This window comes from Gymnoscopelus braueri (assembly GCF_963280865.1).
Source record: "Gymnoscopelus braueri genome assembly, chromosome: 10".
NCBI classification, from domain to species: Eukaryota; Metazoa; Chordata; class Actinopteri; order Myctophiformes; family Myctophidae; genus Gymnoscopelus; species Gymnoscopelus braueri.
In genome coordinates, this window is record NC_137611.1 from 45,738,492 (window position 1) to 45,755,425 (window position 16,934).

At 41.6% G+C, this 16,934-nt stretch overlaps 1 protein-coding gene across 1 annotated transcript in view; it reads right to left on the reverse strand.

Moving 5' to 3' along the window:
• The window catches only part of LOC308093616 (receptor-type tyrosine-protein phosphatase N2-like), a gene marked incomplete at both ends in the record, with an annotated part of 233,685 nt that extends 217,452 nt beyond the window's left edge, over window positions 1-16,233 (reverse strand). Inside the window, 2 exon segments of the mRNA XM_080439948.1 lie at window positions 4,901-4,951; window positions 16,149-16,233. Coding sequence (XP_080296074.1) covers window positions 4,901-4,951; window positions 16,149-16,233 — 136 coding nt within the window.
• Between the last annotated feature and the right edge of the window lie 701 nt (window positions 16,234-16,934).

Consider the following 16,934-nt stretch of genomic DNA (forward strand, 5'->3'; position numbering starts at 1 on the left):
GAAAATAAGCCCAAAAAAAATCAGTGATCTCGTATCAGTGGAGATCAAATCAATTAACATTCTAACAACACAATCTGGTAAGGGGCTCCAGCTGGCACAACACATTTTCAGATGGGGCTTATAGGGATAAATTAGCCTACATATTAACTTGGGGGTCCATGACATAAAAATATTTGAGAACCACTGGTTAAAATAATTGAACAATTGTGAAGCAAGCCCAAATAATTAACTACACTTTAGAAACAAGCCCAAAAAACCGCACCTCACAGCTACCAATATTTACAAGCAACTTTACAGAAAAATAAGCCCAAATTCGCTTATAATAAGCGGACATGGCAACACTGTTCAGTAAAGTGACAGATTTGATCAGAGAGAAACTGCTGAGTCACTGTTCACGCCTTTTATGGTGCAAAATGGGGCGTGGAGCAATGCAAATGAACCTCTCGGGATTTTCACGCCCAGCTGGCTGTCACTATAATATAGAGCTGGTCGTACGCACGTCTCTGTGACATACGAACCCCTTTGGGAATTGCACGTCCGTTTGCGAGTACCAAAAACACGACCTCCTTTACGAACTTTATTTACCCCATATTTACGACCCTCGTTATGAATCCGGGCCAATGTTGGTACAAAAAGGAATACCTGAAAGACATCACATGAAAGTGAAACATATTTTAGACAAATATGTAAGGTTGGGTAATCATTCATTTAAAAAATATATATAATAGTTTTACAAAATGCTATTTCTTTAAGAATGAATATAAAAATATAATGTAATCTTCCATTGACATTATAAGATGGCAAAAGCCAGTACTGCATGTTTCTAATTTGATATGACCTGACTGCTCCCCAACTCTACAAAGTGTACAGTATGTGTGTGACTGACTGATAGCTTATCAGACGGCAAAGCCAAGCCTAGCTGCATCTGGGTTAAACAAATAAGTCAAGTACCAAACTGTTGGTCCTGTACTGTGTGTTTGAACTCAAATGTACTTTCACTTACTCAAGGTCTTGGAAATTAATCAACTAAGTCAGCCTTAAAAAAGGACCATAGTGTTTCTGCATGTTTAGTCCACTGACACGGACTACAAATCCAATAAAAAATTGTTGTCGGGCAGAAACTTAGTATGTTCACGTTTCTTCTTTTTATGTTTTCTCATAAATTAATGCCCTATTTAATTTATACTTCATTATGTCACTCAAAAGTGGCAGAAAATGGACGGTTTTGATATAAAAAGGGTAAAACGTGGTTAGATGCACTTTATGTACTGTATATTTACTCATATTAGGACTATTTGACATATCTTGACCGGTTTTCCTTGTTTTCTTTCTATCTCTATTCTTTTCTCCTTTCCTGAAAACTGCAAATGATGGGTGCTTGTTCAACAAAATGTCACCCACTTTCTTTCTTTTTTACACTTGACCTGTAATCCTTTGATGTGACAATCAAGTTGACTTGATGTTAAAGGCTCAGCAGTGACCAGCAGAGGGCGTAGAAGCAGATGTTAGAGTGATAAAAAGTGTCAGTGGTGGACAAACTTTGTCTCCTTACCGGAACCGCTGCCTACCGGTCCGCTGGTCATCAAATTATTGGCTTAGGAATGCAAGAAAAACGAAAAAATATCCATGAATTCAATTCTCCATGGGGTGACTAATTGATATATATATATATATATATATATATTATTATTTTTTGGGGGGTGAACTATCCCTTCAACACAGTGAGTGAGTGAGTGAGTGAGTGAGTGAGTGAGTGAGTGAGTGAGTGAGTGAGTGAGTGAGTGAGTGAGTGAGCGAGTAGTAAGTAAGTAAGTAAGTGAGTAAGTAAGGTGCCATCCATCCACCATTAAGCTCACCTTCATCTCTGGAGGTGAGCTTAAAGCTGTTCAGTACAGTGGAATTAAGGGTAAATGTGTTTCTATTTCAGAACATCTAACTTTTAATAAAACAAGTAAATATAAAATAGGCATGAGGTCAACTCTATTTAATTGAATGTAACTTAAGCCCTATTCAATATTCAAAGAGCCATGTGACGAGTAGAATGCTCTATCAGTTTAAAAGGAACAGGACAGGTTCAGAGATATGACATGCAAGGATGCATCTCCAGTCCAAAGATGGATAATAACCTGCGGGATCTGATTATGTCCTACAGACACAAACTGGGTGAGGGACAAGTCACAAGCTCACAATGCATCACGATGCAACGTGTTGTGTGCTTGTAGATCTGCTATTTTTCAAAGATTTCGGATGAATCTTGAAAAAGAAAAAAAGTAATAATTTAATTAACACAAAATGTTCTCTTCTGGGGTTCCCTGCACAAAATATTTTCAGATAGGGGTCCTCGGCCTAATAGGCTACATATTCATTTGGGGGTCCTTGACATGAAAAAGTCTGAGTCATCCTGCACACCTATCCGGCTCCGTAGAAGATCAAAAGCAGGATACAACAGATCATAGCCTATTAAAAGCACTGCCTGCTGATCAATCCGTTCCCTTGGATTCCCCATGCACCGTATCACAGCACGGTAAAACCCTTTGGCTTTCGGTGGTGATTAAAGTATGTGTCTCACATCATTGACAAACGATCTGTATCAAAATACCAAGAGGTCGATATGCACCCCAGACCAGCCAAAACACAGACAGAGAGAACAGCAGGCAGAGACACGAGGTTGATACAGACCACAGATTTACCCATTTAGACCTGGAACACGTATACGTTGTTATACCTTTCAATACGGGAACACTGTAACATTAGCTGTTGTTGTATAGGCTATAGCAAAATATTTATTTTTGAATTTTTTGAATTAAAATGATATTTATTTCAGAATTTAGAAGGCGTTTCTAGAATCGGCCTCAGGTCTAAATGGGTTAAAACACAGAGCGAGAGAGCCAAGCAGTCAGAAAAACAAGGTCAGACCAGCCAAAGCACAGGCAACGAGAGCCAAGCAGTAGCCTCGTTCCCAGCCTTTACACATCTGCGAAGAGAAAAGCCTGGTCACGACCTAAAGCAGAGCGTGTCTATAGGGGCGGGACTTCCGTCGTATACGTATTTCCCCCGGAGACCTTTCAATCAATCTTTTTCGACCAATCACAACACTCGTTTCATTCACGGAGAATGTAAACAGATTTGTAAAGTGTCTACGTCATTTCCTTGGGCGGTACTTCCGGTACCTCCGTTTAGACATTCAATCGCCTACTGCTAGGTCTTGCCCAGCGTGGCCAAGCAGTCAGAAAAATGTGGTCGACACAGACCCCAGCCCAGCTTAAAACACAAGCAGAGAGAGACCAGCAGTTAGAAAAACGAGGTCGAAACACACCCCAGACCAGCTTAAAACACAGACAGAGAGCTCTTCTGAGCTCCACCTGAAATAAACAGACCACTCATGGGACCACACACCCCAGGATGACACACACACACGCACACGTGCACGCACACACGCACGCACATGCACTCTGTCTCTCTGTTCTGTTGTTGACGTCTTGTCTCCAATCAGAATTAGATCAAGAGGGCATTTCAAAAAGGGCGTGGCATGAACAATGACTCACGCAAATTTCATTCAGGCTGAAACTAAACACACAGGAAGCGGGTTCGGAGGAACATGCGGCTAGCGGTGAACGCAGCAGTGATGTCATGCTTTTCCCGCTTTCCTGGTGTCCCTCGCTGTGTCCCCTATTGAACCACTCACACGCTTAACCAATGCCACAATATAGAAATGCTCTGTTACAAGTAAAAGGCCTGTATTCAAGCTTTTACTTAAGTAGAAGTACAAAAGGAATTGGCATCGAAACACCAAAGTAAAACCTACTACGATTGTTTTTTTTTTTAAACAGACGTTCTGCAAGCTCACAAATGCACAACGTCTATTTTCCAATATCCAAAGTATAAAATAGAGTTTTGTATTAATCCTATATTAATATGTTCTAATGGTTGGGTGGGTCGGTAGGGGGACCCCCACAGCCCCCCGTCAACCATCAAATGCACATAATGGAGATCAACATGCACTGATGTCAGACACAACAAAACGTGGACCGGCGGTGCGACATAGGTGTGAGGGATCCTCTAGTAACGTAAATCTGCAAAGTAACTTGTAACTAAAGCTGTCAAATAATGATGGAGTGGAATACAAGTATAAAGTATCGGTAAATGGAAATAGTACAGCAGGATACATGTACTTAGTTACTTTCCATCATTATATTGGATTACACCTTCAGTGCCAGTCCGCTCTGACATCTCAGATGCTGGGAAGCGGCGATAACGCAGAACGTTAACGTGCACAGATGAGAGCTCGCCAGTAAACCGATACATCTGTATGTATTGAGCGATTGACAGACATAGGGGGGAAATAAGCTTTTCGTTTAGAAAGAGTAGGGCTAAAATTAAACCTCATTATTCTCAACCAGAAAACAGTGGGGAGGGAGGGAGGAGAGAGAGAGAGAGAGAGAGAGAGAGAGAGAGAGAGAGAGAGAGAGAGAGAGAGAGAGACAGACAGACAGACAGACAGACAGACAGACAGACAGACAGACAGACAGACAGACAGACAGACAGACAGACAGACAGACAGACAGACAGACAGACAGACAGACAGACAGACAGACAGACAGACAGACAGACAGGCAGGGGAGAGAGAGAGAGAGAGAGAGAGAGAGAGAGAGAGAGAGAGAGAGAGAGAGAGAGAGAGAGAGAAAAAGAGAGAGAGAGAGATATCAGAGATTTTATTTCTAGGTTAGCTCACAGCATGGCTTCATACTGTAGTGTACACGACACCCACAGAGGGGTGAGTGTGTGTGTGTGTGTGTGTGTGTGTGTGTGTGTGTGTGTGTGTGTGTGTGTGTGTGTGTGTGTGTGTGTGTGTGTGTGTGTGTGTGTGTGTGTGTGTGTGTGTGTGTGTGTGTGTTCTTACCATTGACGCAGATCTCGTACGGCATACACAAGTCGTTCTCAAACAGGCAGCCTGCAGACAGGAAAGAACAGCTTGTCAATACAGATGTTCGGACATACTGATCAATTATAGATCGCATGACAACCACACCTTTGTACCGACATCCTCTTTGTTCACACATCGTGCAACAGGATGTTTTTGTCGTTTAATTAGTATCATAGTGTTGAACTTGGACAGCGATGGGATTTGATTTTGACCATTTCAAATAAAATTAAAATTAATACAAAATATATTTAGTTGAAACAGTTTATAGTTTTGAATATGCACAGTCTTTAGGCCTTCTCAATAAATGAAGGTACTTAAAGGTGCTGTAAGTGATATATTGTGGTTAAAGCTCTATAGAGGGTAGGCTATATTCTGATAGTAATCATTGCTATAGAGTGTCTGTTCAGTAACAGCATGGGGCTGTGTCTTCAGCATTTTAGTGGAGTGAAAATAGCTTTTCACAGGTGGGTTGCCAATTTCATCCAATCAGGAAAGAGAACCCATTCATTAGCTTCAATGTTATAGTGTTCCAGTTCAAAATGTGTGTACTAATCAGCTAATGTATTGTCGTACACAAATACAATAATTATCACATTTTCACATCAATTATTACATCTGGCGTAGTTTGTAGTCAAAACGACAACAGAGTTGGTTGTTCCAAAGTTCTCACCCTTCCTCCCTGGATCTAAAATAGTCCTTAATGTTTCAGAAGAAAATAGCTGATCTACAAGCTTTTGTGCCAAGGACCCCCAAAATGATTATGTAGTTGGCCACGGACCATCTGAAAATGTTTTGTGCCAGGGACCCCCAGAAGAGAAGAATTGTGATCAAAGAAAATTCAAAATGATTTAAAAAATCTTCAAAAATAGCAGATGTACAAGCTCGTACAAGCTCACATACAGTATACCTGCTATTTTTTAATAGCCAACATTTTAGTTGACTAAATATCATACGGTTTTAGTCAGCAAAATCTAAAGTTAATTTAGTCAACTAAAATGTATTTTGGCGGGCCGTGATGGCGTCGTTATACCCGTTTTATAGCTGTATGCAGAAACATTTATTGTCTTAGTTCTACTGGATATCTTCCCACTAGACCTCCCTAACATTCTAGTTTTTATTTGTTGACGAAAGTGTCAATACAATTATTGACAAAATTATCAATATATTTAGTGATAGTATCAGTCATAATAGCTTGGTTTTTATTTAGTTGTCGTCAGTGAAAAAAGGTAGTCGACAAAACATTGTTGTCATCGTTTTAGTCGACAAAATTAATACCGCTATAAAACAGGAAACAATGGAACCCCATATCAGGAGGGGGAAATGGAACTGGATTAGTCACACACTTCGAAGACAAAACAGTTGGATGGATCACAGAACATGCTCTGACATGGAACCCATGCAAGAGAGGAAGACCTAGAGCCACCTGGAGTAGAACCACAGAGAGCAGGAGATGAAGGCACGAGGGCTGTCATGGCAACAACTGGAGCGGAGGGCACAACACCGGAGAGGGTGTGAGGAGTTTCATCCATGGTCTATTCCTCTGCCTACACATATGTCATGTCCTAGTATGAACCAATAGGGGAAGGGGATCAACGTCACGTAATTCCATTGTTTGACCCGGCAAAAACTCGGATGTGTCTCAAAGAATATGATTATTGGCAGAATCGCGGAAAGTTTATAATATTTTGCGGTCCCGTTTTCATTGAGCGATTAAATGTCTAAAATATGACCGCACAAGTCTGGCTATCCATCTATCTACCATGTGTGCTCTGTGAACAGCATATACTGGACGGACGGACAGACAGACGGACGGACAGACGGACGGACGAGCTCTGTTGCTCTGAATGTCAGGGGAAGAGAAAGATAAAATGAAAGGGTGATAGAGAAGAGAGAATGATGAGAGGATGAGAGGGTGCTGATAGAGGGGGGGTGGAGATAGTGAGAGAAAAACAAATGGAGGGAGAGAGGCAAGAAAGATATAAGGAGCTGTGGGTGCATGCACACCTCTTTAATTGGGATTGTCTGTGTCTGTGTGTGTGTGTGTGTGTGTGTGCGTGTGTGCGTGTGCGTGTGCGTGTGCGTGTGCGTGTGCGTGCGTGCGTGCGTGCGTGTGTGTGTGCGTGTGTGTGTGTGTGTGTGTGTGTGTGTGTGTGTGTGTGTGTGTGTGTGTGTGTGTTTGTGTGTGCTCATCTACTCAAACTTTATTCATAAAGCACATTGAAAACGTGAACGGCTAAAGTCAACGAGCAAAGGTAAAAATGAAAGCTTAAATTAACAAACAAGAGGAAAAAAAATACACAAATGAAATGCAAAAAACAAGGGGTTACAGTACAAAGCTCAACTTCAATTGAAGGCCAGGGAGAAAAATGTTGTCTTTAATAAGGATTTTAAAAGATCTATGGCAGTGGTTCTTAAAGTGGGGTGCAGGGACCCTCTGGATCTCTTGAGGGGGTGGACCCTTACCCTTAGAGGTCTGTAACGCTGAGAGGGTACAAATTGAACCAAATGGACCCTTGGGTACTCTGAGAGTAATTGAGGGTTCTTGAAATTAAAAAGTTTGAGATCTATGCTGCTTTAAGGTCTGGGCAAAGTTATTCCAGAGCCCGTGGGCAGCCGCCACAAAGGCTCGGTCACCTCTGGATTTCAACCTTTTTCTAGAGGCACATCCAGCAGCATATGGCCAGCTGTAGCTGTGGGGTGATAGTGTAGGAGTTCAGCTACTGTAGGTGCAGAGGAACCAGTCCGGTTGGAGATTTAAAAACAAACAATGAAAGCAGCTAATTAGGAGTTGTTTTGATCAGCCATTGTCAGGAATGCAGACAAAGCAGAAAACAGAGGTCTCTCTTCCTCTTGACCCTCAGAACTCTAATCATTCCCAGCTAGACGTCAACACACCCGCCCAGATAACATGAAAGGCTGGAGCTGAGCACATAGAGCATAGACATAATACGGTGCATTGACAATCCGCTGTGAATGCAGTGAGTTATGATGATTTTAATAATGGAGACGAGACCTCCTTTTTCAATAGACATACAAGGGGCAGACGTGCATTAGGATGAACTGCTTTGTCCCTGACTGTGATGACGCATCGCACCAATAAACAGTATAACAGTATGTATACAAAATATGAAACAGCTACATGCTCTCCTTTCCTTTCTCCCATTCACTCTCTATATTTCTCTCCCCCTCTCAGCAGGTGCGTGTGGATTTTTTTTTAAAAACAATTCACGCTAGAGAGAGAGAGAGAGAGAGAGAGAGAGAGAGAGAGAGAGAGAGAGAGAGAGAGGGAGGTTATGGTAGATTCATGTGAGCAATGTGTTTGTGATCAGAGATGCATTGCAACTTGTTGCTTGCTATTGTAAAAGTTGATATGGACTGCTCATCAATGATTCACAATGCAACAAGTTGCAACTTGAAACCACAGAATCAGAACTGCACCGCCCTCAACGGGTCAATACAGACCACTGCTGTTCACTCAAGGTCACACCTATTTATAGATCAAATAGTACTTGACTGTGATCTCAGAGTATTCCTAGTCGAGGTGTTGATCGATAAGTAATCAAACACTGATTTGCAGAGTTAATTTTCATAGCAAACGCAGATAATTAAACATCAGAGATATGATTGATATATATTTTCATATAATAACATGATACAAATAATAATAATAATTTGATAAGCTATGTATACATTTAATAACTATTCTATATGTGATAATACAAGTCATCTACCACTCATAGTCATCCCTAACTATGTTTTTACAATGTTTACGTATTATCCACTAAGGTCTACCTTAAAAAAAAAGAGTACAAATGTACAGCTACAACCAATGTACATGAGATTACTGGTTCTCAATGTCGGGTTCGGGGACCACCAGGGGTCCAAATGGACCCTTATGGGTCTGTAATAGGGTTTAACACCGGGAATCCCGGGATGCGGGAATCCCGGGAATCCCCAGGTTATTTACCGTCCCGGGAACTGACTTGGGTTCCCGGGATCCCGTTTTTTTTTTTTCTTGTTAGAAATGAATACTAATTAGTAGAAAGGCCTATCTACAGCGCGGAGGAATTACTATTATAATTAGCCAAGTTACTTGCCGCGTTGCCGACCAAGGCAGGGTCCCATCGTCCCGTTGTGAGAACCAATATGGGACGCACTGAATGTAACAGTAATGAACAAAATAAAACACAAGTGGCCGTGATGCCCCCTGCCTGCCCTGCACACGCTGATTTCACCGTTTCCTCTGCTGTCAAACGGTAGACACCAGTTGACTAGTTGAGATTCAACATCAAGTGAAACGCTGCATAAACAGTGGGTAGGTTTGATTTCGAGCCTATATTCCAGCTTAAAATGCGCGCAAGCCAAGCAATGCTTTTGATAGAGAGAGAGGAGAGACTGGAGAGAGAGAGAGAGAGAGCAAGAGAGAGCGCGTGCAAGAGAGAGAGAGAGAGAGAGAGAGAGAGAGAGAGAGAGAGAGAGAGGGAGAGAATTAGACCGATGTGGTCGGTGGTCCGATTTTTTTATCATCATTAATGTAGCCTACCCTACCTACACTTGCATTTTAGAACGTTCAAACTACCATTTTACTAGAACTACCCAGTAGAACAAGTGAACTGCACAACAGCTGTCTGTCTCATTGATTGTCAGTGGCAGCGCATGCATGTGCACATCAAAATCACACTACAAAACCCGACATTTGATCAACAACAAAATATAGATTAATACATTTGACAACATACAGCCAACATCCCAAAATGGAGTCTTAATATCCAGCAAGTAGCCTAATATAAATTAATAACTGCAAACAAATTACAAGTTTAGGCTATCAAATAAATCAATATCCTACAAAAGTAGAGAAGCTGTGACCTCACCGGCGCTCTGATGGACAATAAATAAATAATCCTTTTGCAAATTCTCTTGTCAATAATGAATACAAATGGAACGTTTATTTCAGCAGCTAGAGTTTGACATTGTTTGAGTGCGTGTTGTGTGCACAGCGCAGCTCCTCGTTTAAGTTAATTGTCAGAAGATCTCCGCCAGGGCACTATATTATATTTATATATTATATTTATATGATTTAAAAAATCTACTTAAGTCATTATTAGTGCAAGTTCATAGGTGGACACAATAGGGACATTTGGGCACCTCAATATAAAATTGGCTATTTAAGTATCTACATATAAATGCATTTTAGTTTTACTTTTTTTTTTTTTTACCCTTTAACGGGAATTCCCGGGAAGCCCGGGAAAAGGTCTGAAAATTCCCGGGAATTAAAATTAGCTATTTCCCGGAAAATGTTAAACCCTAGTCTGTAAGTCAGAGTAGTGTAGAAATGGGTCCATTTCAGGTCAGTGACCTTAAATACCTGGGCGAATGGCTCAACTCCACAGAGAAGCATTTGTGTCATTTTAGATTCTAGCTATATGTATATAGCACATTGGTTGGGTATTCAAAAATAGCAGATCTACAAGCTTGCAGCACGGCACAAAGTGACGCGCTGCGAGCTTGTAGATCTGCTATTTATTTTTTATCATGGAAATATTTAGCAAATCTTTGAACATATATGTTTAAAGCGAACATTTTTAACTCAAATCAGGGGTCCCTGGAACAAAATGTTTTGAGATGGGGGTCGGCGGCCAAATACATATCATTTTGGGGGTCCTTGACATGGAGAGGTTTGAGCACCACTGACATAGAAAACGGTTAGGATTTAGAAGACATCTGTAGGATCGGCCTCAGGTCTTTTGACCAGTGTGTGGAAATCCAACCTCCCCCGACCACATCAAGATCAGTTTCTTTTCTGCTACTGTGGAGTCCGTTCTCCTTTACGGCTGTGAGTGCTGGACACTGACGCAGGCCCTACAGAAGTCCTTGGATGGATGGGTGGGTGCTACGCCAGAATGCTACGTGTGGTACTGAACATCAAACAGGACGAACACATCACCAACAAACGTCTGGGTCCCAGAGAAAGCTAAACAAAATGGTATCAAATGGGGGTAGGTGGTCTAAAGCATTTCAAACTGGGTGGTCCTTGAAATTAAAAAAGGTTGAAAATCACAGAACTAAACTATACTGGAACCCCAAACTACGTACAGACAAAGCCTCAGTGCTCCTGCAACGGGTCCATTTGGTTCGCTCTCAGGGTTACAGACCCGTTAAGGGTCCATTTAGACACCTGTGCCTGTTGAGAACCAGTGCACTAGATTTCATAATAATCCTAAGGAAAGTGTCAGCCCCCCTAGCAGCCCCGCCCCTAAGCCAACCAGCCAATCAGCAAGAATTAAAAGATGTCAATGTGTGGTCGTCATGGTCACGGGCGTACTGGTGACATTCAGCAGCCTAAGGTTAATCATTAGTCTTCACTACTCCTCCCCCCTCTCCTGCTTCACTTATGTCACTTTTTTTTGATACCCATTACATCCTGCTGGGGAACTTCAGTTCTCAGCTTCACCCAGCTGAGTGCTGCCCACAGAGGAGCACGGAGGGGGGAGAGGTTAGGGGTTAAGTGTCTTGTTTAACCACTTAAACCCTATATGGTTGACCGGTAGTGCCGCAGGGCTCTATACTAGTGTTTTCTGTTATTGTGGGGAAAGCTTTGGCTGAAAATAGCCGATCGACAAGCTCACAACGCGTCGCAGCGATGCTGGGGTCTTGCTCAGGGACACTTCGACTACTTGGGACTTGGGAGTATATTTTACTCGAGTAAACTACTAAATTACTTGTCACTTAAGTAAAATAAGAGGACATTTTACTTAAGTATGTACTTGAGTACGATTTTTAGGTACTTTTACTTTACTTGAGTGTCAATTTCTTTCGATATTTTAAACTTCTACTCCCCTCAGAGGCAAATATTGTACTTTTTGCTCCACTACAATTATTTGAACATTTTAGTTACTTTGTAGATTTTGATAATTACTACAAAACATACATAGCATTAACACCAATTGAGTTTTCTTTTGGCTTGTGAATCGGCTTCCTTAAAAGTGTTGTAAAAAGTGATGTTTTGTGCGTCAAATTGTTAAATCTTTATATGAGTGATTTGATGATTTGAGTTGATGATTGATATGATTTGATTAATAGGATTGTTTATGTTCTGATATCATTGCTACAGAGTGTTTGTTCAGTAACCGGGGTCTCCCTGTCTCTCCAGCTCTTCGGTAAACAGAAAATACATATTCCGTTTTGGATGTTCATTTTATCCAATCAAGAATGTAAGTGATGAGTAAGAAAGTAAAAAAAAACATGAGCAGACAAAATTAGAACTGGAACACTAGAACATTTCTACTCTAAAATAGAAGCTGATGAAAGCTCTAGGAGGGGTTCTCTCTCCTGACTGGATGAAATGTGTATCCCGACCTAAAGGGCCAAGGAGATGGGAGACCCCTGTTACTGAACAAACACTCTATAGCAATGATTACTCAGATAAATACAAATATAGAGCTTTACCTTCATAACATTTTGTTTTTCCTTTAATCAAACATCATCTTTAACTACACTAAATCAGTGGCTCCCAACCTTTTCAGACCGTGACCCACCACAATATTTGAACTGGGAACCTCCTATCCTAAAAAGCACTTGGAATTGAGGCATTACATTGAGTTTGACTCTGTTCGCCAGATACATTTTGTGATAATAGAAGATCTAAAAGCTCACAACGCCTCGCAAGTGAGCTTGTAGATCTGCTTTTTTCACAATGTTTGCCTCTTTCTTATATTATTTGAGAATTTGGCCAATGTTTGACCAGTTTTTAATGTATAGTTTTTTTTATTTTTTTTAAAAGGTCTCAAAAGTCCTTCAATTGTCACTTCACTGTCATCTGGGGACCCCCTAAAAATCATGTGGGCCCGACCCACAGATTGAGAACCACTGCACTAAATGAACACTATGACATTCAGATCCAGGTACTAGCTGTTTACAAAACAGTTTTTTCAAACTGCTTTGGCTTCTTTACCTGATTTCTAAATGCAATTCCCTTTCACCTGACTACAGCATTTAGCTTTGAAAACTGCAACAGAAAATCATAGCTAGAATATGAAGCTATGAATGAATGATAGTCCACCTTTTGAAGAATATAACATTACAAAGAAATGGAGTGAAACCGTAGCAGTTATTGCCTCCTAAGCATATTTATTTTAAACTGTGGCCATACAATTCCACGTTTTGATGATCGCTTTCTATTCCATAACAGTTGCGCTAGTTTTTGATTTAATTTGGTTTAACACTTCACAGATGAGGTTCACACAAACGTTGTCCATGTTTTATTTTAAACAGTAAACAGTCAAATTAATAATATTCTCCACAATGTCTTGCCACAAAGGAAACAAAGGCCCCGGGGCTTTTTGCGTTAACCTTTTAATAACCTTTGACTGTACTACCTGCACTGTTAACAATCTTGTTAATAAAGTATTCAATCAACCAATCAATCATTCAGATATACAGTAGACTCAGGTACAGTAGCTGTTTAAACTACACTAAATGAATAATGAATGAATTCATACCCAGGTTCAGTAGCAGGTTCACGTGTTCAAGCCTCCTCCCTCATCATCATCAGTCCACACTGCCAAAACACACACACACACACACACACACACACACACACACACACACACACACACACCCACCCACCCACCCACCCACCCACACACACACACCCACCCACCCACACACACCCACACCCACACACACACACACACACACACACACACACACACACACAGGAAAACCAAAGCCATGATAGTGAGCGCTATGCGCTAGAGGAAGTACATCACTAGGCCCTCATACTGTATCCACAGCACAAGTCCAAAAGCCAAGCAAGATCTCTGCAGTATACAGGTTTCTGCTACTCTTTTCCTAATCGTTTTTGTATTATTTGTGTTGCTTGTGTATGATTTCCTTTTTCTGTAGATCTGTCTGCATTATCTATGAATGGATGGTCTGCCTGTCTGTCTGTCTGTCTGTCTGTCTGTCTGTCTATCTGTCTGTCTGTCTGTCTGTCTGTCTGTCTGTCTGTCTGTCTGTCTGTCTGTCTATCCATCCTATGTTTCATAACTGCTGTACTGCCATGAACAGCAGTTCATCTATCTATAGCTACCAGTTATGAACAAAATTAGGCCTACAATATACTGTAAATCTGACAAAGGCTGATCCCCTCCCATATGAACCGAATGACGACCAGCGAAGAAGTCGATCTACAAGCTCACATTGCGACCCGCTGTGAGCTTGTAGATCCGCAAATGTTGCTTTAAAAAAAAAAACGCACACACAAGTACACACGCACACACACACACACACACACACACACACACCCGTTGAGACCCCAGGTTGGGAGCCCCTGGCATACAGTATACTGTATAGCCTACATGGTGGGGTATTAAAACGGGTAGCTTATGCCACAGGTAATGGCACAGGTCATGATGGTCACACAAAACGAGTCTGAGGAAGGTCTCGAAACGTCACTCTGTAAATCATAGCGTAGCGATAGTTCAGGTAGGCAGGGAAGGCAGGAGGTGTACACGCTCAGCCCCACTCTTCTTCCCCCATTCTGATTCGCTAACAAGTTAATACATACACCCACGACAGTCAGAAGGTCTCTGCACATTCAACCTCACTCGTCTCCCTTCATTCTCATTCGCTAACACATACGCCCTTAATCTAATGGCTCACTTAGGCTGTCCATTTAAGCAGAACACTGAAGGCATGTTGTAGAAAAATTGGCCTTATAGGTCTTAATGGGTTAAAGAGGTCGGATGTGCCCCCACTACTCTTTGATCTTGTCACACAAATACAATACCTACACTATTTTTTACAGGAATATAGCTGTTTACAGATCTGCAATGAATTGTCATCTATTGATTTTCATGACAGGGGTAGTGTGTATTACAGGTAATGCACCTGGGTAGAGTTGCACCGGGCCAGCTGTTTTTAAGTTCTTACATAACAAGTTCACACTACGGGTTCTCAGTAACTAACTACTAGTAAGTAACTAACTAGCTACAAAATGTGGCTGCACTGTTTGTCAGCTATCGGTCTGCATATTGAAACAAACCTCTCCATAATGTCATTCTGCAGTTATACTACAGACAACCACTATTGTACAGGTGCTATTACAGTATGTCAAATGCATATTTCCATCCATATGGATGCTTTTGTTTTGCACGCCCCGAAACAATAAGCGCATGTTTATATGTGTCATGCTTCTCAACAAAAAAAATTACAAGGCCTCCATATTTGAATGACTATACCATCTATGGGCCATGATTACAGCTTTCTTAGAACAGCCTTTACCAGCTGAAGCTATGCTGTGGTTGAAATACTGACTCTGTTATGTAATGTAGGGGGCCTGAACAACACACACAGCTGACACACACACACACACACACACACACACACACACACACACACACACACACACACACACACACACACACACACACACACACACACTACACTGCCTGTCATACAGTGGTAGCATCCTTGGCGTCCGTTCAGACATGCCCAGGTAGAAATCGATGCAACGTATCAGATTATCAGTTTATTTATGGGTCTGGGAGGATATAAGAGATATTAATATCACTGAGTCACATGTGTCTGTCTCCCACGTACCCTGCCATTCTCAATCAATAACTGTCCATCTGTAGACCAATATGGAAAGCATGCAGCCTTATTGATTTCTGGCCCAAGTCAGAGCCATTCAAGGAGGCTCTTGTTCAAGTATAACATAAATGAGCTGATTTGCATACAGCATCGTTAAATGTGTGGCGATGTGTTTACAAGTTGCCCAAGTGTAAACAAATGTCAGCCTGGGATACACAGTAAAACCCCTCAGTGTTAACCATTTGTAGGCTACACTCAAATCAACACTGAGGATTTGACTGTGTACTATGCTAGTTGTAATAATACTACTTATAATAATAATAATAACAATAGCCTGATCATACATATAGCTAATATTTTTGATAATATAATAATAATAATAATATATATAATAATATCATCATAGTAATAATAGGCTACAGATGCAGTCAGAGCTGCAGTCAAACCACTGGCAGCTAATAAAATATTGACACGGATCCAAATCATAGCAGCATAGCCTGATGATGTGCGCAACACGGTCCTATAATATTTACGGGAGAAACCAACAACACGGGCATCGTTTCGCCGATTAGGGTCATTAATAATAATCCCGTATATTGTCGTCATCATCATGCAGTTCAGACCGACTCACCGATGGTCCTGTCCGCGGAGGCAGGGCAGCAGGACGGGGAGGAGAGGAGCAGGAACACCGCCAGGAAAATAGCAAACGGATCCATGTTTTCTTGTCTCTCCCTTATTATCATCAGTCCATCTCTTATACAAGTGATTGTTTTTCTTCCCTCGGTTCGTTTCGCTGAATGAAGCCGCGGGGAGGAGTGTTAAGGAGGCTGAGTGTGAAACAAAGTGTAAGCTACCGACACAATCGGGACAGATTGACGTTATTAAAAAGGGAATCCGGGCCGTTCCTGGCCGCTCCTGAAGCAGAATAAGCTGCTGTACTTCACACCGCTGCTTTCAGCACTACGCACCGAAAGAACAGCGACCTGACCCCGCCCCCTCTCTCATCTCCTCTCCTCTCCTCTCCTCCTCCACTCCTTTCCTACCAACCTCTCCTCTTTCCCACTGGTGGAAAAAGTACTCACATGTTTTACTTAGAAGTATCAATTATGAAATGTAGAAATACTCTGTTACGAGTAAAAGTTTGGAATTCAAAAATGTAGGCCTACTTGAGTAAAACTATTAGGCATCAAAGGATAATTCCTTTAACAGGTCCGTTCATGAAAGTCCTTGCGGTCTTGTTTCCAATGAGAGCCTGTGAGCAATTAAGAGTCTTAAGAGGGTTAAGAGTCTTGCTCAGGGACAAATTTCATCGACACATTTGCTGGCCTGGACTGGAATCGTACCTGGGGCAACCAGGGCCTCTGGCTCCCTAGGTGGGCTCACTAACCACTCAGCTATGGCCGCCCCCCAATGCGAA